The sequence below is a fragment of the Anguilla rostrata genome, chromosome 18, assembly GCF_018555375.3.
Source record: "Anguilla rostrata isolate EN2019 chromosome 18, ASM1855537v3, whole genome shotgun sequence".
In the NCBI taxonomy this organism is placed as follows: domain Eukaryota; kingdom Metazoa; phylum Chordata; class Actinopteri; order Anguilliformes; family Anguillidae; genus Anguilla; species Anguilla rostrata.
This window is the reverse complement of record NC_057950.1, coordinates 19872284-19897399: the sequence shown is the minus strand read 5'-3', so window position 1 is coordinate 19897399 and position 25116 is coordinate 19872284. Positions and strand designations below refer to the sequence as shown.

The following is a 25116-nucleotide window of genomic DNA, read 5'->3' as shown; positions in this document are numbered from 1 at the left end:
GAATTTCATCTGTGTAGGGACAGGGCTTGGAGAAAGAAGGCTTCTAAAGGTGTTTGCTGCTTTAAATGATACCAATGCTAGACTGGTCTGCAAAGCCTTTGCCTAGGCTATCTGTGCATTTAGCTTTTTGAACTTATGGTTTGTATTTGAGCTTTAATCTGATCAGTTGTCTGAAACATTGGCCAGCTCAAGGTTTATCTATGAAACAAGGGAAATGTGCAACTAAGTTTTTAAGCTGTTACTGAAAGCTGCACAGGAAAGGCACAGAATTCTATCCCATAAGAGAGAACCTCCTGTATTTGAGAGAATGCTAGCCTGTGACTCTACAGGTGAACAGAAATGTGAACATGGTTTTGTGCAACTGGTGGTGAATGAGATTTGTTTATGCAGCATTATGTCTTTAGAAATGTGCCTCTTTCCAGTACTAAGTAGGGCAGGTTTCATAATGGTCCCAAATATCCTGTTACCTGTTGTACCCAGTCAATAATTTATCAGTCTCCCATTACCCTCACAAAAGACTGGCCTTTCAATAACATTGCTTTACCCACTTTTGTGTCAATTCAGGTTTCACCTGTCAAAATTGATACAATCTATTTTGTTAATACGGAGTTAAAAGATAAACATCCATATAATTTACTTTGGACTAAAAGGCTAATTTGGGTCCTTTAATGCTTTGTACCACAGAAGATTTCTGAAGGGATTATCTGTGTTTCTAATGGGTATTTAGTATGGACTGAAAAAGTACATACACACAGAAAGAAGTGAATACTGTCATTGTATGCACTTTCTGCAGCCTAAATGGTACACCAGCCCATTTACCTTCGATGTATCTTCTGTGTTTTGATGCCCCAGTTTAGAATATTGTCAGTGCTGTGCAAAGACTTGACCTGTGCTTATATTCTATAAGTGGATATTCTCAGAACTCAGAATATATCTTACTTTTACATTTCATTTTTTTTTTCTGTTTTTATTTTGCATCACTATAATTTTACATTTAAAAGCATTTTTAACACCATTTAAGAAAGGTATTGTATAAATAAAATTCATCACACTGACCACATACTAATCACTCAAATGCTTAGTTCAAATTCACTCTTGGATAATGTCACAGAACATTTAACATAAAGAGCCATGGCCATGTGAAAGACATGATCGGTTATATATTTTATAATTTTATATAATATAAACAATATATTAAAATATTTTTAATTTAAGGCAAATTATCAAAATACTTAAAATCCATCCAACATTAATTCTGAAATATTTAAATGGACACATGGCCCCTTGCAGAAACATAAATGCTAAACATGACTTATAGTATTTCGGGGAGGGGGCAATATGGCATCTTAGTTTAAGGTACACTAGTACTGTAAATGTGTGTGACCTTTGATATGGTTTCAGTGTTTGGAATTCAGATGTAGACAGGAATTTATTCCACACACAGACCACAAACGTCCCAATGGTGTGCGACACTGTGAAAATCTGAAATGTGAGCCTAGCCAGAGCATCCCAGCCACCTGAAAACTCCTGAACTCATTCAGCTAATTTGAGAGAAGGCACAAATCCTAGTGCAGTCCCACTGATGTGCTACCTGTTGAGAGGTGTGATTACACAGGAGACAGGGCGTCTAGGTAGAGAGGCTGCTTCCTGTGTTTTGGAGAAGATGATGGTGCAAGGAGGAGATCTAGAGGGGGACAGGTGGAGGTATGCACCAGAACCTCTTCCTCTAGCAATTTTGGGCCAATAGTAAACTTTCACAGCTCAGCCTCTTCTGAAACACAAACGTAACCCTTTCATTACAGATTATGAATTTTTAAACTACCATTACATGAAGCGCAACATTTTTCAATTCCCATTTTCATACCACGTATTCATATGTAGGGCCCAACTTCAATGGAGACATTCACGAAGGGATGTAGTCATATTTAGCCCATCTTTAAAGTAATAACCTGCTGATGTCCCCAGCCTAATTGGGTTATAGCCTATTGGTCCTTCTTACATTATTGTAGACAGGGCATTGTGCTGACACAGCATGAGCCCCACAAGCCCCTTGATGAATTTGAGCTCCTGGTCTAAGTTGCACAGTGTGTAATCCAATTTCATTCCAATTTGGCTAATTTAAATTTTTCAAGAAACTACAGCTTTGTATCCATTCATATCCATTCATATCATTCAGTTGCATTCTGGGAGCAGACCCCTGCCCCCACCACTCTGTGTTGACATTGGATCATCATTGATTTTCACTTTGTGTGGAAGCCTTGTAGCAAATGATCGATCATGGCACTTGTGTTTGGTTTGGAAAGCATCGTTGTCATCATCAAAGAACTGCCTCGTCGTCTTTGCAGAAGACAAACAACAGCAGACAGTCGACGTACCGAAGAGCTCCTGTGATCATGGCCTCCGGCTGCACTTTCTGCACGTATCTTAAGAGAATCCCAGGGATTCACAGAGCTGACCTGCAGTTCCCTCTGAGTCACTGTTGTGATCCATGCCTCCATCTGTCAAGCTGAGTATCTCTGGGCTTCAGTCCTACAGTACAGATAAAACCTGGCCAAAAATCATGGGAATGCACAATGCTCAACAAGTCATGTCACAGCAAGTACAATATACTTTCCTTGCTTTTAATTACAGATTCCATTCCAACACTAAGTCTTACATCAGTACTGAACACAGTCTTCTGAGTTTGGAATCATGTTGGGGTTATTATTTTTAGAGGCACCGTAAAGACTCACGCACATGTACACACACTAGTAAGCTAGCCCTCACCAAAGGCTCTCTAAAATACTTTCCCTAGACTTCTGAGATGAGCACAAACATTTAAAATGATGAATTAACAGTGTTTCCACTACATTGTATAAACTGCCATTGCTTCCTGGAGTCTGTATACTATAACTTGTAATTCTGGTAAATGGTGATGTGACGAGCAGACGGCACTGCACACTTTCATGCCCGTGTGCTTTATTTGGTCTGGCGTCCATAATTGTAAAATTCAAGCGCTGGAAAGCCTATGAAAGGGTATTCAGTTGCTGACTGATTTAACCTACAAGTGAATATGGAAATGATAAATTCATGAGTCACATAAATTCATCTAATCTCTTGCATGTTATTACTGCTCACCAGCTCTCTGGATCAGAGAGAAGAGTCAACAGGAAGTGAATCTCTGAGCGTTCTGACTCCTGTGCTGATCAGCATTTTACTGCTGTTGACCCTCTTCATACAGGCTGGCCAGGACACGCCTCTCATGATGTCATTACAGCCTGAGTCCTGTGCAGAGTGTGAATGTTGCTCAGGGCTGCTGGGTGGCTCACTTGGGTGAAGCATCACGCTGTGATGCATGTATGAGCCCTGTGATCTCAGATCGAATACAGATTGTGCCAGTGCCGATTGTGGCCAGTAGCTACATAGCGTCGTGAAATTGGTGATTGGGTCACACAGGGTTCAGATGCCCAGCATTCATCTTGTGACCTCACCGGGACGATTGGGTACCCATTTTCTGCATGTTAGTTGCATCTGGGTGGTCTACCTTTGGCTCCACTCTGTGTCAGTTTGTAAAGAAACAGGCAGCAGTGCCACGTGTCTTGGAGGAAAGCCATGGGTCTGCACTGTCTCACATAGATCACAAATGCAGATGGGGTTAACAGGATGGGAATAGGATATACGTAGCCCCATGCTGGAAACAAAAAACTGTGAATGAAGTGCATAACATTTAGAGTGCAGGAGTTCACCAAGGGCAGTAGCCATAGCATTAACTCAGCTGGCATCTGCCCTACTGAGAGACCAGCACAATAACAGCTGTGCGTAGAATCCGCTTCCCCATCAAGCCGGATGAATCACAGATCTCTTCAGAATTTCACACTTTATTTATCACACTTGTACGATCCCTCTGGCGCGCCACTGTGTGCAATGCTTTTTAATCAGTGGAGATGAAGGGACAGAGATGAGGAATGAAACTGCCCTGATTTATCAAGCTTGCAAGATATATAAATACCAGTAAATCAAAATGTAAAATTTGTTTCTGTGGCACATGCATACCAGACCTGGGTCCAATAAACCTTTAACGCTGTAAACACCAGTACAATCTGTCTACAGATTACTGTCAATTTTAAAATAAATGTCCCTTTTCACCAATATTCATAACAAAATATTTATTTCATATGACTGTACATTTCAGTTTCATGGAATCATCATCTTTATCAATTGTACCAGAGTCTAAGGAATTAATGATTTTCAGATTTGTATCTCTGAGCATGCCCAGCTAAAAGCATGTTGCATCACTTCCTCCTGTGAATGAGCACCTCTTTTTCTATCTGCGGATTTCTGAGGACGTTCTAATTGAAAAACTCTGGGAGGTGTCAGTTGCCAGAAGCTCAACGCCATAAAGTGTGCTGTCATTCAACAGAATTTACAACATGTAATTTCCCATTAAATGGGCGGCAATGCAAATTTTGGTATATGTTCTCATAAAGATCATGAATAGAAATGCATGATTTACACGATGTTTGAATCTAATACTGCTGCTCTTGCACTGCTGACACAAATCTTTTTGTCTGCTGTTCTTCACATGTATTCCCTCAGGTTGGTCTGTATGAATGATATGAAATGATTTGATTTGATCCCCACCTCTTCCAACTCCAGCTCAACACAACAATTGACACACAACTCTGAATGTATCTAAGTGATTATACACAAGGTTCATATAGAGGGGCCCTACCTAAAGTCTTTGCTGCTGTCTTATTTCAGATTATCAGATGTTTTTTTTATCACCTTCAAACCAGTGTAGAATATTAATTAATGCTCATCACATCCCAGGTGTTCTGAGTCCACATAAATGCTGCATAATTATTTGACGCAAATGTGTGACAGTACCAAATATAAAATAATATGGTTTTGCAGTAACAGGTGAGCAATAAGACAGTATAATGTATGCTGAGCTGTCGCTACAGAGACAGATGATATTTTTATATAGAATTTGGGACGGAGTTTTTGTCCAGTAGCCATTGTTTGCTAATTTATGGACTGTGAATAATTACATATAGTTAACAGCTCAAGATTGTGTACAATGGAATTTAACTGTGTCTCAGTAGCATGACTGCAGTGTGGGTTTTAAAAACACCTTATACAAGTCATCCTCTCCACAACATTGTATGACTTTCGAATATGATGTTTTTACTTATGAATTTGTATACCATAAGGATTACTGTTATGGTATTGCTGTTTTTTTACCCTCAAAAGTTCAGTATAAAAAAGCTTCTTTTACTGCCAATAAGTATTTTTCTGTGCTTAGAGGCAAAGGTATATAATCAAAACAGTTTAGTCTTAAGTTTGCTTAGCCTACCTGCTCAACCAGGAGCACGGTCTTATGGATTTTCCTTATATGAAAGCCATACATGGCTACATTTTGTTCTTTGATGCTCCAGCCAGTAGTACATCACTGCTACACATGGTTTATGCTCAGGCCCACCCGAATGCCACTCTTGTCAGTTTAAAGGGGAGATAGCCATGCCTGACAAAAGCAAATCTTTTAAGCGTTGCTTGAGCCCCCTCTAGTGGAGAAATGAGAGAGACAGAGAGAGACCACATGGGGCCGGTAGAACTAACAGACAAAGCCAAGAAATTCAGACTGGCAAATTTCACATTTTATCCAGGTAAAGGCTTTGTTAAATATCCAGTGCCTAAACTTTTATAATTACTTGTCACCTTTAATAATTACTTCCACCCCAGCCCTCTGAATTTCCTATAAAAATTGACACCCATTCAAAACTCTCTCTGCTTGGAAAATCTCTCTCTCTTCTTTTAAATCCAGGACATGCTGATATCCACTACATAGCCAAAAGTATGCAGACACCCAGGCATCACACCCAAATGTGCTTTTTGAACATCTCATTCAAAAACCATGGGCATTGATATGGAGTTGGTCCCCACTTTGCTGTTACAACAGCCTCCACTCTTCTGGGAAGGCTTTCCAAAAGATTTTGGAACACGGCTGCAGGGATTTGCTCCCATGGAGCCACAAGAGCACTAGTGAGGTTGGGCACTGATGTTGGGAGATAAGGCCACGTTCAGTCGGCATTCCAATTCATTACAAAGGTGTCGGATGGGGTTGAGGTCAGGGCACTCCGCAGGCCAATCACGTTCTTCCACACCAAACCCAGCAAACCATTACTTTATGGACCACGCTTTGTGAACATTGACATCGGGAGACATTGTCCTGCTGAAACAAGAAAGGGCCTTCCCCAAACGGTTGCCTCAAAGTTGGAACCGCACAATTCTCTAGAATGTCATTGTAAGCCGTAGCATTAATATTTCTCTTCACTGGAACTAAGGGGCCTAGGCCAAGCCATGAAAAACAACCCCAGACCATTATTCCAGCAAACTTCACAGTTGGCACTATCCATTCCGGCAGTCCTATGCAATCCTATGACCCTAGTGCCACGTTGAAAATCAGTAAGCTCTTTGGTACTACCCATTCTCCTGCCAATGTTTGTCTATGGAGATCACGTCTGTATCTCTGATTTAATGCCACTGTTAGCAATGGGTGTGGTTGAAGTAGCCAAACCCACTAATTAGAACAGGTGTCCACATATTATATAGATACAATATGGTTAAAAATATCTAGAAAATTTGTATGGTGTATGTTTTTACACATAAACTAGTGTAGGTTGATGAAAAACGTATGAATTATATTTTTTCATACACTTACTCTTTAATAACTAAATGTGACACACAAACTAATCCAAAGAGAAAGCAACTAATTTGGCTTGTAAATTTATGACATCGTTCCATAAATGATGTCACTGAATACACACACCATGCTCAAGCACACATAAGTACAAGTGATATTTATTGTACACAAGACATTTTAAAATGACCATTAAAACACACTCTTGGACAGTCATGGATTGTTTTGTTCAACACCACACACCCGCCTCCCCCACCCACCGGGGAGCACCAAGCCATTTCCAAAACTAACAAACCACAGCAATGCCGGAACATTCGCAGCTGAGTTTATTGTTCCCCATCACGTTTAACAGCGCGCAGCCAGACGAAGGCTGCTTTAAACACTGGTGTAACGGACAGAGACGTGTGACGGTGCTCTCTGGGACTGCCGCGCCGAAACGAGGCCGGCGCTTCGCCTCTTACTGCGCGGGTCCTGGGACCGTCTCCATAAAAAAACGGCAGTGAGCTCCATGCTGCAGCAGGTGTTACGTTTCAGACTTTCATCAGCAGCATGTGATCTGACCAGCAGATCAACTTAAACAAATGAACCGACCATGAAAAATAGACATTTACATACTCAATTGAACGTTCACTGTTAATAAAATTACAGATGCAGAAGAAAAGGATCTTCACTTTGGCAGTAATGGCAGGTTGGTCCCACGTAACCTCTGTTGTACTTTGGTATGAAACAAGGTACAAAATTGTATCCTATTCAAAATAGAGCATTTAAGTGAATTTCTCAACGTTAAAAACATCAGTGTTGATGACATTTGATCCTCATAAGGCACACGATGAAGACGAAAACATTTAATTCGGCTGAAAAGGCAAGACGGTCAGACAAATCCACATAACATGGAATAAATGGGGATCGAGGTCTCTAAATGTGAGGAATGTTCCTATGGCAATCACTGGCACCATCTCTGTTGTCCATTTCTTCCAGCCAATCAAGGCCTTCAGTGTTCGGCGAGAACTTGGAAGACCACTGTGGCCAAGAGTTTGAGAGAAGTCATCCAAAAAGCTGTCCAGCTAGACGGCCAACTCCTCTCCATAGTATCTTGTGTCAGTCCTTTATATATTAAATCATTTTTAAAGAATCTTATTCATACACCACAGACAGGCAATTCTCAGACAGACGACAGAAGAACTTCTCTTTCCATGAACCTTCTGTTTGATTGTGGTCCCTCCTTTGTGGTAAGCAAGTCCATCTCACTGCAGAAGTTTGTCTTTGGACTGATCCTCTTCAAACAAGTAAACCTGTTGCAAAGCACACAACAATGTATTTGCAAGACATCTCTCTGTGCTCATTACATGTTATTTGCAAATTGCATACAGATGATACGGAGTAGCCTCTGTATAGGGCGGGCATGGTGCTGTGCCGCACGGGACACCCACCTGTCTCTCCAGGATGCGCTGGTAGGCGGGGCTATGCAGCTCCTCCAGGGTCTCGGCGATGGGTCTGTTCAGGGTTTCCGGCAGCAGCAGACTCAGGCAGCCAGCAGAGATCCCGCTCAGGCCGAACACCACAAAGGGCATGGACTGGTGCAGCGCTCTCTGAGAAAGCAGCAGAATGAAGCCCACACAACAGCCCACATGGCCCAAGGCTTACTGTCAGCGACAGCGTTTAGCCTTTTAACCCCTCACACATACCTACACACTCATACACTCGTGAATACACATGAATATTTGTGCCCTCACAGGCACAATCATACACTTGTGCAAATGTGCACACGCATGCACAGTTCTATCGTTTGTTCACATACCAAAGAAGGTACAAATGGTGCTAGAATTCCTCCAAATCGGCATGACATTGAACAGACTCCAAGTCCAGCGTTCCTGTACCAAGAAACAAAATGATATCATGTGTAAACATAGTCAGTCCAGCCGCACATGGTTCGTAAATGAAGACGTTTACAGAACACAGACACAGCTCCATCAAATGGATCGCACAAAAGGTGTATTTCTCCATTACAAAGCAAAAGCAGGACTTCTTACCGAATCACGGTGGGATACAGCTCAGACGTGTAAACATACACAATGTTGAAGGCAGCACTGACCAACAGCTTTCCTAGCAAAGCTAAAGATGTGCCATTGAACCCCAAACCTGCAAGCAAAGAGCAGTATCAGGACACTGGAAAGGTGCATTCCAAAACACAAGCAAAAACAACCTTTCAGACTTCTTCAGTTTAACGAAATGAAAATTCCTACCTGTCTGCACTGGTATCAGCATTGTAAACAAACAGGAAAACCCTGCAAGAGCGAGGAAGCTCGCCATAGTTTTGCGTCTTCCAGCCCTGGGTGGACCAAACAGACAGACACATACCTTTCTGTACTTTAAGTGAGCTCTCTTTAAACCAAAGTCATTTTTACACAGTCGTATAAAATCCTACCATCCTACTGTACCATGAAACCAGGCTCTTGACACAAAATATCAGGCATGCTATGAATGTCTCAGACATTTTTAAAAGCAATCAGGATTTTTTTGTGAGCAACTGACGCACTGACACACAAATGTGACTTTATATTTTGATCACCGCTCAAACTCCTTTTGATTTAATTTTTATTTATTTATTTATTTATTTTTTTACATTATTTGGAATTTTTCGTACAATTCCTTTTTATACTTTTAAATAATGGTACATAGTAAATCTTTCTATATTCAACTAGAACAAAAAAATAAGTAATCTAGAAGTGCATTCAGAAAGATTATACATAAATCCAGAAACATAAACACAACAGCCTGCATGTTACTGTATCCAGTGTGAGTGTCCCACACAGTAAGATGCGGGTGATCCCACGGCTGGTTTGGCACAGAGGGGCTGAGTTACCCACCAGGGTTTGTTAATGAAGTAGATGCACAGCGGGTAAGCAGGAAGCTCCACCAGCCCGTACATGGCTACCGTGACGTAGCGATTTCCTGTGTCCCCACCAGCGTTCATCGTCAGCCCGTAATACACCAAACTGCAGGCGTACCTGTAGAGAGACACGACCGTCATTTCCCCGCGTAAAAACGACAGTAAACCTGCGCCCCTTTAAGAAACCTGCACTGGCTGGGGGGATGGGAACAGTTTGTCGATCCGTCGATTGTCAGTCGCGAGCATGCATTTCGAAAGTCAAATCAAAAACGTTTTTTCTCTTTTTTTAAATTTTACTGTCAAATTGCTCCTAAGGGGTAATAGAGGAGGCTAGACGGGGCATGCTGTCATTCATTTTAATGTTACTTAACGCCAGTTGAAAAGTTGGCCAGCTTACAAAAGAGTGCCATGTGTGGAATGATTTTGAAAAGCTCAATGAAAAAGCTGTTCAGTGCAAATTATCTGCTGCAAATTTTCATTCCACTCATTGACATCAATGATGTTAACCCAGCTAAGAAACAAATATCCAAGGCTAAGGGATCACAGCAAACAAGCACCCTACTTCATAGTGAGACCTCATCTGTGTGACAGCTTTTCAGCTGAAACCACAACAGATTTAATAGCTAAAATGGTAACGAAAGACATGCTCCCTGTAAGCATGGTAAAGGGTGAAGGATTTTGGGACTTACTGGTAATTTGTTGAGCCCGAATATACTCCTGTGCGATGTACTGTTGTGAAAAAAACCATCCCAGATTCACTTGAACGCAGTGAAACAGCAGCCTCTCTCCGTATCATTCCAAGGCGGACAATGTTGCGATAAGCATCCACGTGAGGACAGCACTAACTGTAGTGAGTCTTATGTGACTATAACTTGACACTTCACAGAAGACTGGGTCATGTGTTAACCTGTGCAATGACCAAAGCAGCATACAATCATTCTGGAAAAAATATAACAGCTTATTTTTTACTTTTGAAATGTTTTAATCTCGTGATCTGCACTGATTCAACTAGTGGTGTGTTTTTATTAGTGGTATCCTACATCAAACGGTAAAAAAAACGATTAGTCTGTTTCAGACAGCAGCCACTCGACGGTCAGAAAAGTGTGTCGTTCACATCCCTAGAACTGACTGTGGGGCTTCATTAGAAACTCCACACATGGTTAGTTGTAAATCCCCTTCCCCACTCACCCTGCCGTATAATAGTAACGTATAATAATAATATACCTTTATTTAACCAGGTCAATTGAAAAAAAATTCTCATTTACAATGATGACCAGCATAGACCCCAAGTGACCTACCTCACAGGTAGCATATCGTATAGAGGTAACCAATGCAGGAAACGGTGGTAAAACCGCTCAGCACTGCCTGAATCTTTACCTGGTCTGAGCTGCAGCATTGGCACGCTCTCTTTAAGCTTAAATCACTGCTAAGTCCGCTAGCATCGGGGACGTCTTGTCAGTGCTTACCACACATACATGAGGACCACAGTCCTCCATCGGAGCACCGGGTGAGTGATCAGGTTCAGTATCCCGGGCCTGCGGCTGCCGTTCTGACTGGAGGCCGAGTTCCGTTTCAGCTTCAGCTGGGTCTGGTCCCGACCGTTCTGCTGGGCCAGGTACAGCAGCACCTGCTCGGCCTGCTCCGACCGGCCCTGTGAGTACAGCCAGCGCGGGGACTCCGGAAAGTTCCTGCCGCAGAGAGGAGGGAAGGGTGTTCAAACGTACAGCGAGGACACTCATATTCACATACATTTATCATATAAAATTTGTGATGTCAGGCTGAGAGTTTAAAGGTGTCCTAATATTTCAGCCATGTCCACCACTGTCACACGACACGCGCATGAAATAACCAATCACAAGTCTGCCTGGTATAACACTTGAGTATGAACTGTGCGACGTCTCCATTCATTTTCTGTCGTGTTAAAAAAATGCCTGCTTCCCTTCCACAAACTTACACTGACAGAAGGAAAAACAGAACACCAGGCGAGTTAGCTGCCGTTGCTAGGGTGCGCCAGTGTCTCACATAGTAACCAAGGCCAGCAAAGAGTGCGATTCCCACTGCAAACGTCATATTGGACAAAGTTCCTGCAAAATAAAAACAAAACAAAAAATATTCAATATTTAAAAAATATGTAAATATATATTTCAGCAAAAAATCAAAATATCATTTGCTAACACATTTCCCTCTCATTTTAAAAACCAAACATCCATTTAGATTATTACCAAGAAATAAATCGATACAGCTTCAAAAACATAAACAGCGTCCCACATATCTGTGAGTGTGCAATGTAGCTTCAGTCAAGTCAGCCTCATATGTTTATGACAGAATTTAAATGATATATTTATGACAGAACCTGACAGGAAACCATTAAGATCTGTCCTGTGAGCGTACACACAGTCTGGGCTCTGCAGCAGGAATCTACCATTCTGGGGCCTACAATGTACTGGTAATGTAGGTCAGCAAAAAAAAAGTTAATACATTGAACAGTTTATCCACCTTGAATCATTAAAAAAGCAAGTATCATCAAGACTGAGTTTCAAGACGGGAAGCATGCTGCAATTCATTAGACAGACGCAAATAACCAGAAGAGATGAAAATGAAATCCTCTCACCTGTCATTGCCCAGTAGGACTTCCCCACGTACTCCTGACTGAGCACAAAACACACCAGCGCCATGCCGCCATTCATCATTCCCACCAGCAGGCGAGAGAGAGCGAACGTTTCATAACTGGGCGCAAAAGCAGTGGCGTAGCCAAACAGCACCTCAAAGAACAGGCCTGGCAGACGCACACAGACAGACAGACAGTGTTAGGACAGACAAGATGACATCAGGCTGAAGCAATCAACATTTCTATTTACTAGTGGGAGCAGAGGGTAAGTACTTGATTTCATATCTGAATATCTAATTGGTACCCAAGGCTGAACACTTGGAAGACCAAAGCCGGTTCTTCCTCCTTGAGCACTATACGAAATGGTTTTGTTCTATGAATTAATGACTCTGAAATCTGCCTCAAATCTCACTTTCCCAAAAGTACATTTCAAAGAACTCTTTTTATGTACACTTCTTAGGCTTGCTGATGAATATGGATGGGAAATATCTTTACTCATAGTTCAGTATCCATATGCTAACTGAAAGCATCAAAAAACCTAAGTCATGATCTTGATCTGTCAAATATTTAAATATTTAAATAATCTCATTATTACAATTTACTCATTTCATGAGAACCTAGTAAAAAACACCTAATCTACATCCCTTTTTTTTTTGAGAATTCACATATTTAAAGGGAATTATTAAGAACATGCCAAAGTATTGTCAAAAACGTTTTTTTTTTTTTACGATTTTGGAGGTCAATTCACTGACACCCCCTCACCCACCTTTATCCACTACGTTTTACATGCTTCTGTTCCAGTAACTCATGACCAGCTGTGTTGATTGACATGGCTGTATGTAGCTCATGTAAACGGAGTTTATCCACCAAAGCCATTTGTTCATGCAGGACCATACGCAATGAACTCACATACAGGTGATCTGGAAATATTCTTACCTGCAAGAAATACTGGTTTTCTTCCAATTTTGTCTGACAGGGGCCCAAAAAGCACATTCCCGAGTAGGACACCAGCAAAAAACAGGGAGCCAGCCAGGCTCACCTTGTAAGCCTGATCTTTTACCAGGAACCACTGTAGATTAAACATGTCACTGATTAAATCTGCACCGGCATAACAATTTAATATCCAAACAGCGTTTTACAGGGTCACGCCTCAGTTCCTCCTGGCACAGTCAGACTGCGTTTCCCGCCCCATTCCATTTTCCATAAGGTTTAAATCAACAGAATCTGAAATAATATGGCACGTCATAGAGCGGATGAGAAGCGTGTGATTATGGCACAGATTTAATGGTCCCCACCTCTGTAACAATAGAACTAAGGTCTTCTGTGAAAGTTACGTGTTTGAAGAGTTCCTCCTCGGTGCTATCGGGATTCAGACCTTTCTCAATGTGGTAATCAGGTACCGCCCCGACAAGCACTATAAGCATCGACTGGAAAGCCATATAAATCTGGAAAACAAATAAATAAAAAGCAAATATAAATAAAGAGCGTCAACAATTATCCATCCGTCTATGTAGATCGTTTACAGTTTTCAGTAGGCTACATGCATTATACTATTTAGCTACTTAGACACAGATGCAAGATAGGGCCGACTATCTGCATACAATGTGACGTTAATTATATCCGCTATTCTTGATCAGTCCAATGCATTCAACTGAAACAGATTACTGGCATGCAGCTGAGCGACTATCATCATAATCAGTTACATTAGTGATGTTTACAACAGCTGAGAGCGTACAAGCTTGCCGGACTCCCGTGTTCAGTTGTGAATAACATTAGGAATCGCCGACCTGACACAGACCACAAGTGGCTTGTTAGCTCGTAACTGTTGTTAACAGTAAGTAACACGATGATCAGAGGAAAAGCAATTATGAACTACTAATTTCTGCAAACAAATACCAAAACAATACGGTATTACAAACAACCACTGTCCAACAAGTAGACTGCTATATATTCAAGCTCGAGGAAACGTAGCCGTGATTATGGCCTCTGGCATGTAGCCACTTTCCCCCATTTCTAGTACTACAACTACAGTAAACAAAAGGTTCCATACCTGAAGTAAAACTAACACCGCAACCATGCGTTTCTGGCATATTCCAAATTCCCCTACAACTTGAAAAGCCTCTTCTAAATCCATCCCAAAACAAATATGCACTGAAACATAACATCACACCAACTTCCACTCAGATCTCGGTTATCCGGAGCCACTCTGTCTTTGCGATGCGTTTCGCGGACGTGGATTACCGTCACATGTTCTTCGGACCAGATCTGATTGGACAGCGCTACAGAGGAGCCGCACGCGCACTAGAGCCCTGGAGAATATATGCAGATTAATTGTGGCAACGAGAGCGTTAATATTACTCATGCTCTTACATAACGGTCGGTACAGCTGTGTGGCGCCTGCGCGGATGTTATGGCGATAACGTGTGTGCGAGTGTCTTTCCAGCTACAATTATGTAGCCAATTAAATAATTTGAATATTGCATCGTAATTTAAATATGTGATTGCTATTGACATAGAGGAAAAGTTTGCATTCATCCACTGAGAAAACGGACAAAATGCCTATATGGAAAGAAGGCAAAATGACAGCCATAAGGAGGAGGAGAGGGAGAGGACTGTGTGTGAATTTTGTGCAACATGTTTAGCAATCTGAGGAATTTAACCAGGAAAGCCCTGGCATTCTGCATCACTAATGACAGTGCTAACATAGTTTCAGATAGAAAGGGTAGGACACTGGCTTGTCTTCCTTTAGAGCCAGTATTCCATCTAAAAAAAAAAGATTCCTAGAGTAGGCTCTAATGTTCCCTCTGTGGTTTCTAATAATGTTCTCTTGCCATGTTAGTTACAGTTCAATCTGGTCTATAATTATATTTTGTTTTTTACATAACTAGATCTAGAAATATTGTGTTTAAGACTGCAAACTGCTTCAAACAAATTCTCAAAATATAATGCACTTTCCCACTTGGAGCCTGAAAGAGTAACTGACTTACTGAAAGCAGAACAAAGCAGACAAGTTCCCATGAGTAACAGAAAAACAATTCACTTCATGTGCACAGTATGCACACATCCAAATTTATTTGCGAATATTAACTTTTACAATGAATGCAACACACAGATTCCACACATATTTGTACTTTACACTAAATAAGCCAAGCCTCTGTAAGACAGATGTGAACTTTGGTCTCTGTAGCTTTCACTCAAGGTTTTCATTCATAAAATTGAATACATTCCACTTAAGATGACAACTGAAAATACAACATAGTCACATTATAATGATACAATGAGCCAAAAAACGAATAGAAAAAAAACCTGCCCTGCTGGTTTTGTAAATGTGGTCATTACACCATAAGACATTTTAAAACACATTAAATGACCTTAATGTATATTTACATTATAGTGTTTCTTCTCCAAAAAGGAATAAGGCACACTTTGGGTTACTTGTTTTTGGAGTGTTTTCTCAAGTACGTAAAAATATTTTAGGCAGTTAGCTAAAATTAGATTTTTTTTAAAAACCATAAACATTTCTGTAATGAAATGTACATATGCAATGCACTTGTTAGCCCATGATCTATAGTGTTTCATGATTAAAAAAGCACAGTGTTACTGGCATTTCATTTAACTTCTTCATTCTGCTTTGAAACAAACAGGACCCACAAACACCTCAAAGACTGTGAATGTACAGACCATCACATGTTGTAATAATACAGCACTCAAACCAGTAGTCAGGTCCGGAGTTCAGGGGTCATATGTCATAGAGCTCAGAGCTGGCCGTCGCTTCGGTTTTAGCTTCAGAGATCCATAGCGAGGCTGCAAGAAGTTGATTAAACCGCCTTAATTACGGTTTAATGACAGTTTTTCAGGCATTTTCAGCTTTATTTAATTCTGTCAATAATTACAGATGCAGTGGTCACTGTAGCCCATGGAATTCTGCAGCTTTAGAAGGCAGGGCATTTAAAACTCACAAAATTTACACAAATTCACATGCATTCTGATAAAAATAACCGTTTTGCCATACTATACAAACTCACAATAACAGCACAATAATTGTTTGTCCTTCATAATTGTATTATGACACTTCTAACAGAAGCGGCATGAAATAGCCAGATTAGCCGTTTAAAAAAGCTACAAGGTTTGCCATTCTGATCAAAACAATTTTTTTCCCCACACAGGCTCATAATATTAAAAAACGCTTTCTCTTTGAATCTTGCAATGATGCCAACGGCTGCATAAATATTATGACCAATAAATAACACAAATGTAAGACACCGAATGACGATTGGCTCAAAGGAACAGGAGTGATTATTTTGTTGTGGCTCAAGCCTGGGTCATCACCTGTCACAATAAGGGGGGAAAAAGACCTTTGAATATCTGCATTTAGACAACAGTGTATTTATTTCCTGCATTTTGGCTCTTTTTTTGTGCGTAAACGCAGAATCCTGCATTAGCACGTCCACTGCGAGGGGCATGTGAAAAGTTTACCATGCGAAAAGTAGTGACCATTCTTAAATCTCCTATCGGCTAAAAATACACTCTGGAAAGACGTTAATTCAAGAAGCTACGAGCATCACCAACGAGGCTGAAGAGTTTTACACAAGTAACTACTCTGCGAATGAAAAACTTTTCCTGTGATTGGCCAGCAGTGATATTAAGCCGCTTTTCCACCGCATGGTACCGGCTCAACTCTACTCGACTACTCACTTCTGGTACCAGGTACTTTGTTTTCCACTGCAGATAGTACCTCCGTCAATGTAGCTGGACGTCATTAGCAACGCCGCATGAAACGTGTTGCTCTGACCAATCAGTGCTCTGCAGTGTTTTCACGTCACCTTTTGGTATCGCCTCAGCTAGTTTGGAACCTCGACGGAGGTGATACCAAAAAGGTACCAGGTACTTTCCACAACTTTTGCCCGATGGAAAACCAAAGAAGTCAAGTTGAGCCGGTACCATGCGGTGGAAAAGCGGCTTTAGTGCATGTGTGCAACCATTTTTACCTGTTATTTAAATCAGCACTGGGGCATGTTTGCAGAGGACGAGCGTCCGAGCCGGACTGTAAAGAGAGGCGGATTGGAGCGGTGATGTGCACCCGTTTTACGCACCTCTTTGCGCGCTCTGGAGCGCGTCATCTTCACGCTCTGGGACCTCCTCACGCCCCGCTGGGTGACGGCCTCGTCCTCGGAGAACATCCCGTCGGCATCATCGCCCGCCCTGGACTCCAGCTCCTGCTCGTACGCGTAGTACTCTGCACAGAGAGACCAGAGATGATGCTAAACAGCCCTTAGGGTTTCACTAGGCAAAGTGAGAGGTGAACCAGCTACTCGGATGGAGCTCAGGCTTTGTGTTATTAATAAACACTTGTCTAATATAACAATATCAACTATTATTATTATATTATTACTACTATTATATGTAGAGCAACAGGTAAACAGGTTAAGTGTTTTACAATAACAGAAAAAAATGACAAAAACATTTAATTACATTTAAGAGAGAGGAAAGGTATAATAAAACAAATACATGTTAAGAACTTGTCAAATGCATACAACAAGACACATCATTTTCAATATTCAATGTTGTATTTCTCTTTTTTGCATTAAGTGCCTTGAATCTGGAGACAGTTTGTGCAGCCCTGATATGCTCTATCAGATGGTCCCATAGTTCAGCGCTTCTGTAGTTCTGTGGGTCGGTTTGAACTAGGACATTCAAAATTTGGCTTGTGGCAAAAATGCTAATTCTCATACCAGCTCACATTTCCCAATAGAGGGCGCTATATATACACATCTCCTAGAATTAATCTTTAGACTTTGTTTCCACATACATATGATTTGTTTTAACTGAAACCTTGACTCTTCCCCTTGCTTGGAATGGAGACATTTTGAATCAGCACCCTAAGTACAGACTGAAGCTTACCAGAGCCGTCGATGGAGGGATTTTGTGCGTTCCTCCCTGGATGGGCGATTGCAGGGAAAGGATGGTCGGTGGCGTCGCGGCCAGGAATCTGAGTGAGGTCATGCATGCTCAGGCTCTTCAGACGCTCCGAAATGGCACCCTGGCCCTGCGGAGGCACATTTCACACTTCCTCAGTGAAAAACACTACAACGTGTTTGCCAACATCCACACAGCCACATGAGTTTATATGCACTTATGTACCGTGCAAAACAAGTTGTTTTGTCTGTGCTCACACTTACTAAAATACCTGATCTCTAAGTTTTTTCTCAAGTTGCACAGAAATGCGAATTTATTCATTTATTTTTTCTTAAGAAGAGCAGCCACTTCTACAGAACGGAAGGATGAAAATGGCCAAAATGTGCACATAATGTGCGTGTCATACAGTACATGTCTGATACTACTGAGAAAGTGGTTCCACTGTCCTACAGAAGCTTCAAAGCCAATTCTCACATCTCTGCTGGGAAGTGTCTGACCACAGTGACAAAAACAGAAGTGATTTACAGTAGTATTTGTAAAATAAAAGAATTTTAATCACTTTCAGACACAAACTGTGTCGTAGGTAGGCCTATAATTCCTAGTACTATATAAACATGTATTTAATGCATGGACAAGGCTGCAGAGTGTTTTTGTTGAGTGTTAGATCTTTAGAACAGACAAACTATGGACATGTATATTTCACACATTACATCCAACACACGCTTTGACCAGATGGCTCTTAAGTTCCTTTCTGTCTGGAGATGATGCATGTGGTGGTCTGAAGATATGGGGATGGTTGTGAGATGAGGCCTATTAGAGAGAGCGATACGGTATGGACCTCCATGCTGTGGCCCAGCCTGTGGCTTTACCTCAGCCGGAGTGGAGAGAGCAGGCCTAAGGAGCACGGGGCCCAGGGGACTGATTTACAGTAACGGGCGAGAGAGAGAGCAACATCAAGGTTAGGACGAGGAAAACAGAGACGTGTGAGCAGAACAGAGCCATCAGAGCAGGGGCTAGTGGAGGCCGAAGGGGATGGATCTCTAAGCTCCCGGTTAGAGGCCATCTGAAGCCACTGAAACCCCTCCTATGCTCTCACACGCTGCCTCCATTCTGACAGGCACATACGACAGGAGCCAGAAATACAGTCAAGTTTAAAATTAATCTTCAGCTCTTCCAGGACACTGAACCAGATGCTGCTCTTCACTTTTCTTAGGGAAGATTATTAGTTTGTCAACTGAAAAGTATCAATCTTTTAATGCATTATTCTTCCCAGCAGTACTAATGTACGTTAAATGTCCTATTAGACAGAGACGCACGCGCACATATACACACAGGCATGCACGCACTCGCACACACACACAAAATCACGCGCGCACATACACACACAGGCATACACACACACACAGCTGTACTTGCCTTGACGGCTGCAGTGACTGCTGCGGTGGCAGCTATGCTCAGACCTTGCTTGCCAAAGTTCACCATGGTCTCATAGCTGTGCTTTTTGGCCTGAACGATGTAGTCATCAATTTCCTATTTATACAAACGGAAAAAGAGCTTTCATTATGCACCAGTATGTCTCAATGTTGAACAGTGTACAGCCTCCTAATCCAGTTAGACTGTTGTGATGTCCGTGCAGCAGAAGTACTTCTGGTACAGCATCTTTCAATCCAACTTCAATCATCTGTCACTGAATGCATCTTCATAAACAAAGGTCAACATTTGCCTGCGATGATAATAAAGGCTAAGCTGTCTGTGGACACGTAGCTACTAATCAATTATCCATGCTACAGCCATTAAAATGGAATCTATTCCAGACACGAAAATCAAATAGCCTACTGAGGACATGATTTCAAATAATGTGTCGTAGACTAAGGAGCGTCTGGGGTCAGAACATTATTAGGGGAGAACAAAAATCAATTCATGAGAGCGCAGACAAACATTGGCTGTCAGCCAGCACTTCTCATCGCGAGACGGGCTCGCGCGGCAGACCCGGAGGAGGACGCTTCAAGCGCGAGAGGACAGGGGGCGCTAGTGAGCGACGAGACAGCTGAACCCTCCGCCCCACCCCATGCCCAGCGGGACTGCCAACCACAGTCAGCACTGGCGCGGTCCTGATTCTAAATCAGACCCCGATGTCCGGTCCGTGCACTGCAACAGAGCCATAACCGTGCCGTAACAGGACCCGGCAGAGCAGGCAGGACGCGTTCTGCCAGAGTTGTGTCACACGTGTTTAGTGTGGCTCCGGGAGGTCAGAGGAGAGACTACAGCAGCGGTGAGGGGAAAACAGAGGCACACCCTTTCTTTAGAGGACAGCAGAGGATGCAGGAACTTCCTGTAGATCAGGCTGGCCCCTCTGGTGTACGGAGACAACAGCCACACCACAAAGGCGATCTTCAGCTCATAATACAGAGGAAACCTACAGAGAGGAAAAGGCCCAGGCAGTGGGGACAGAATACCAATAACATTCTCACATTTAACCGTGCACTTAAAACTATTAAAGAATGTCACATCTCATTGCTTAATAAAACATTACAAGACTAAATAAAGCACTCGCTTGGTCTAGCAAACATAATCCATTTTGTAACAATTGGCATCAGTCATCCAAACCAAGGATCTGCAGGAGGCCACATAGTAATAAACTCTGTGCATCTCTTACCAGGACAGGGAGAGGTCTGTGATGGTTTCCACCACTGTGTACAGCGCAAACACAATCCAGTACATCATCCAGCGCACCTGCAGACAAAGAGCACTTTCAGAGCCCACACTTCCCATCATGCAAGAGTATGAGAGACAACAATGATGAAAGAACAGCGCAAATAACAGGGTCTCATAACAGGTTAACCCAAGTAACAATGCCTCCTCATAACAGACAATACACTATTTCTTCAACATGCTAATGATTATCCTCTACAGTGTAGGTTCAGTTTCATATACTGCTTTTGGCCACAGTACTAATCCCATCATAGCGCTTCGTATTGGAAGAGGTCAGTTATACCAGAAGCAGCCTCAGACTTAAGTGGCACATAATTTGATTTTTCTACTATTGGAATTGATTCCCAGAAGGTCATTTAATAGACATAATACATACACTACATGGCCAGAAGTATGTGGACACCTGACATCCAAAATCTCATCCAAAATTATGGGCATTTATATGGAGTAGGTCTGCCCTTTGCTGCGATAACAACCTCCTGAATTATAAGCCCAATTCCTCTAGGACTTCAAGGTGTCTTTCTGGTTTAATTTCAGAACCAAGCACAGCCCGATCACAAGATGGCTGCCTCATTCCAGCCACTCTGAGACATTTGTGGAATTTTGAGCATCACTGGGCAACGTTAAATGAGGTTATGAGTGTGCATCCCTGGAATTCCAGCTGGCGGGCCGCGTCACATGCAATCAGCGACCCGCCGGTGAACTTACACTGCCTGCAACTCCATTAGCGAGCCATTTACCACACCATAGCGGGGCGCTCCTGGGAACAAACTTCCAAACAGCATTCACAGTTTTCATTGGGCAATTAGTGGTGTATCCCAAGCTCGTAACCTCAGACTGCAGTCCAGCAGAAAACCAAATTAAACCAAGTAGCATTAACCCTAATGCCTTCACATAAAATACAGCCACACGCACATACATTCCGTGGGGCTGTCACTAGAATTGGGCAACTGTGATCCGCACCAGTGTGAGTTCCGCCCCCAGGGGTAGGGTAGTTAGAATGAGCTCCGCCCCCAGTGGTAGGGTAGTTGAATGAGGTCCACCCCCAGGGGAAGGGTAGTTTAATGCCCACCAGGATTCAGGTTACTGCTGCATTAGTTTCTAATTACCCACCAGTTACCCACTGGCTGTCAGTTGTCATCAGTGAGATGTGACTCTCCTCCAGTCAGTACCGTGTGACCTACAGCGTGTGCCATTGGCTCAAATTCCGCACACGGTCAGATTGCAGTGCTCCTCTATTAGCCGATGAGTGGCGCACTTGGCGCTTCCAAATTTGACAAATTGAAAGGTGGAAATTTTCATTTATTTATTTAAGGCAGTGCCACATTAATGGAAAATGTACGTTAGCATGAAGTCAGTCGTTTGCTAGCTAATCAGCCACGTATTCTACAGCAGAGGAGTTGCTGTTGAGCCCTGAGGTGAGGGTGGGGGGTGTCGGGGTGGGGGGGTGGTGTGCAGCCAACTGTGGAGCCTCCCTCAGGACAAAGACTGCAGCGGCGCCACAAGTCTAACTGCTGCACCCAACAGGATCCTCCGCTCAGGAGACAAACAATCCATTTGCAAAACAAATCCATGTACAAAACGGAATTCAGGTTAGGTAAATGTGAAAATGCTGGATGGCACTGTTCACAGCCTTGCAAACACAACGCGAAACAGCTGTGTGATCAGTGATCACCATGACACCGTTCCCAAGCAACACTGCATCTCACAGGAAGGGCCAGAGATGGTATGCTCAGGTGCACCAACAGACTAGTGAACCAAAAATATAAGGAAATAACACAGTGAATCCCCAGCCAGGGATTACATGCAATACACACAATCATTTGCAATGAAACTGAACCATGCAAGCTTTAAAAGTGGTTGAACATCTACAGATTGATCTCAATACAATTCAGACGCCAGGAAACCTCAGTCTCATGCTAATTATTAGCAGCCTACACACAATTATCTCCACATACGATTTTCTCCTGCTAAAACTATTTTAAACAAAAGGGAACCAATGCAGCTCATTAATACACATTTGGTACATATGCACACTGAATTTCTACTTACATATTCTTTAACATTCTTGGATTTGACTGCTTTGTAGGAGTAGTACGCAGGGTACAGCGTTCCAAAGATAAGCCTGCAGAATTGAAGACAGATACCTTAATGTTCAGTACAGACCAAGTCCTACAAACAATGCAAACCCGTGATCAGAAAACACGGACAGTGTGATTGCAAACTTCTGAGGTCATAGCTAGCAAAGGGCCTGTTGTATCTCTCCAGGCCACTGAATACTGCAGTTCAGCTATCCACACTGACATCATCCAGTGATTTAAGCACGGTAAAATGTGCCACAAAGTTACATTTATTTCAGACTTAAACACAAAGAAGCTGACACAAAGCAAGAATAATTATTTATGTATGCATTTGATTCCAGAGACTAGTGGGAGCAGGTTACTAATTTGAACAAAAACTTTTGGCATGGATTGTACAGTGAAAGTCACTTTGATCCAGTTTCATGAACCACGTGGTTAATGTCATAACAGGAGTCGGGTGTAAGCCATAGTAATATATCAAGTTAATCGTAATGAGATCAGACACTCATTATCGATATATTTATGTAGCAGCCTAACTCTTGGAGTTTAGACTTGTACTAACTTCGATATTTCAAACAGAATTATTTCAGGTATTTCACGTAAATTAACGTATAGACAGCATTCAAAAGTCCAGTAAATTATTAGAAAAAAAACGAATTGATTTAATCAATTCATTAACCATTAACTAGATGACCGATGAAACATAACAGCCCATATAGATTAGCACCTTAGCCAGCAACTTGGCCAACGTTAGAGATAACGTCAGGTGGGTAAAATTATGCACACGTATTCAAACATTTCTATAAACTATGGAGCTGTCGTTTGCTACCAATAGCTAGTTAAATTTTAATATACACAGCAATACTAACTTTTTAATGTAACTTGGCCAACTAGCTATCGATAACTTTGTTGGAAATAAACTCGTTTATTTCGAAGCATTAATTTACCTTCTGATTGATTAGTTATCAACCAAGCTAGCTAACGTTAAGTCAAGTAACAAGTGACATCTGTCAGTATCACCAAATTCCAGCTGTAACGTCATTGGGGTTACCTCAATCCAAAACGACTTCATATAATTTAGAGCTATCCATCGTAGCTAGCTAGCTAACACTGATAACGGCATACTGAGTTCACTCAGCACTCCAAAACTAGACAACCGTTACATTGCCCCACATTTATTTGAACTAAATAGTTAGAAGTCTAAAGAAGGGTTAAACGTTACTGTCCATATCTAAACCAGAAATGTTTGTCAAAAAGTACGCACAGTATGGTGCAGACTGCATGTAAATAAAAGTAGCTAACGTTAGTTAAAATAAAGAACCATTTGTTTTCACTTACACGACTGCTCTCGAAATTATCCACGACACCATTTTCCTTTCAGCAGGGCTAACGTTATTTGGTGTGGCCTAAAAGTGAAGCTTTCAAAGTAAGCCGAGCTTTTGTAAAGTAAAGCTTTGACTGGCACAGTTTAGCAAGCTAGCGAGCTAAGCGAAGAACGACTAACAACAAACAATTCGTACAACAATTCACTGTAAATCACGCATCCTCACAATGATCTAACTACCAGCCTCGGTGATCATCAGCCCTCCCTGCAAAACTCAACGACCTGCAGCAACTCCTTCCGTGAGGTCACAGCTCGTTCCTACCCCTGATTGGTTAATATAACCATTGTTTACTTTCACGATTGCTTACACGAAGACTTTCTAATTTGTACTTCACTTTGAAGTCTGTTTAGCCGACAAGGCAATTTTATAGGACTGTTTCCAAGGGTGGGTAAAGTGCAGTAACGTTACATACTTAATATACTTACGAGGAATACATTCATTTATATAAAAATTATTTGGAGTTCACCAGTAAGCGGCCTCAAAGTCACAAAATTTAGTTGAATGCAATGCAAACTTTATTTAATAATTGAATGACTAATTGACAATTGATTATTCCATTTTGCACCGGATTCAGTAAAAACCACATTTTTAGCAAATACAAGCATCTTTTTCATAGGTTACTCGATGAAGAGACATCAGATTATACTTGGATACTAAAGTAAAATTATGAAATATAAAAATACATTATTTCACCTCAACCAAGGAAGAGCCAAATAACTGAACAACATTGCATGATGCCCTTTACTTACAGACCTGCATCCTCTGTGATGCCTTGCCTCATTTTGACATTGAGGATATAGGAAAGTTAAGATAGCCACTTGTCAACACAGATGCGAGTGATGACG

The 25116-nt window shown here is 41.9% G+C and overlaps 2 protein-coding genes across 4 annotated transcripts; both read right to left on the bottom strand.

Moving 5' to 3' along the window:
- Positions 1-6824: 6824 nt before the first annotated feature.
- slc22a15 (solute carrier family 22 member 15) lies at positions 6825-14465 on the bottom strand. Its single transcript, XM_064316632.1, has 12 exons — positions 14228-14465; positions 13473-13622; positions 13114-13246; positions 12181-12345; positions 11524-11653; positions 11036-11257; positions 9547-9687; positions 8923-9008; positions 8710-8818; positions 8478-8550; positions 8110-8268; positions 6825-7971 (listed from the first exon to the last, which is right to left on the bottom strand). Exons 1-12 carry the CDS (start codon positions 14309-14311, stop codon positions 7924-7926), a joined length of 1500 nt encoding a protein of 499 aa, XP_064172702.1. The 5' UTR covers positions 14312-14465; the 3' UTR covers positions 6825-7923.
- Positions 14466-15212: 747 nt separating this feature from the next.
- On the bottom strand, positions 15213-24521 carry LOC135244398 (receptor expression-enhancing protein 3-like). 3 transcript variants are annotated; one of them, XM_064316635.1, is made up of 8 exons: positions 24437-24521; positions 22858-22930; positions 20750-20826; positions 20389-20509; positions 19510-19623; positions 18079-18223; positions 17271-17413; positions 15213-15981 (listed from the first exon to the last, which is right to left on the bottom strand). In XM_064316635.1, exons 3-8 carry the CDS (start codon positions 20815-20817, stop codon positions 15910-15912), a joined length of 663 nt encoding a protein of 220 aa, XP_064172705.1. In that variant the 5' UTR covers positions 20818-20826; positions 22858-22930; positions 24437-24521; the 3' UTR covers positions 15213-15909. The 3 variants fall into 3 exon arrangements, with proteins under 3 accessions (XP_064172705.1, XP_064172703.1, XP_064172704.1); XM_064316633.1 differs by having other exon boundaries at positions 24225-24513; XM_064316634.1 differs by lacking the exon at positions 15213-15981 and adding an exon at positions 16027-16506 and having other exon boundaries at positions 24225-24515.
- Positions 24522-25116: the final 595 nt, after the last annotated feature.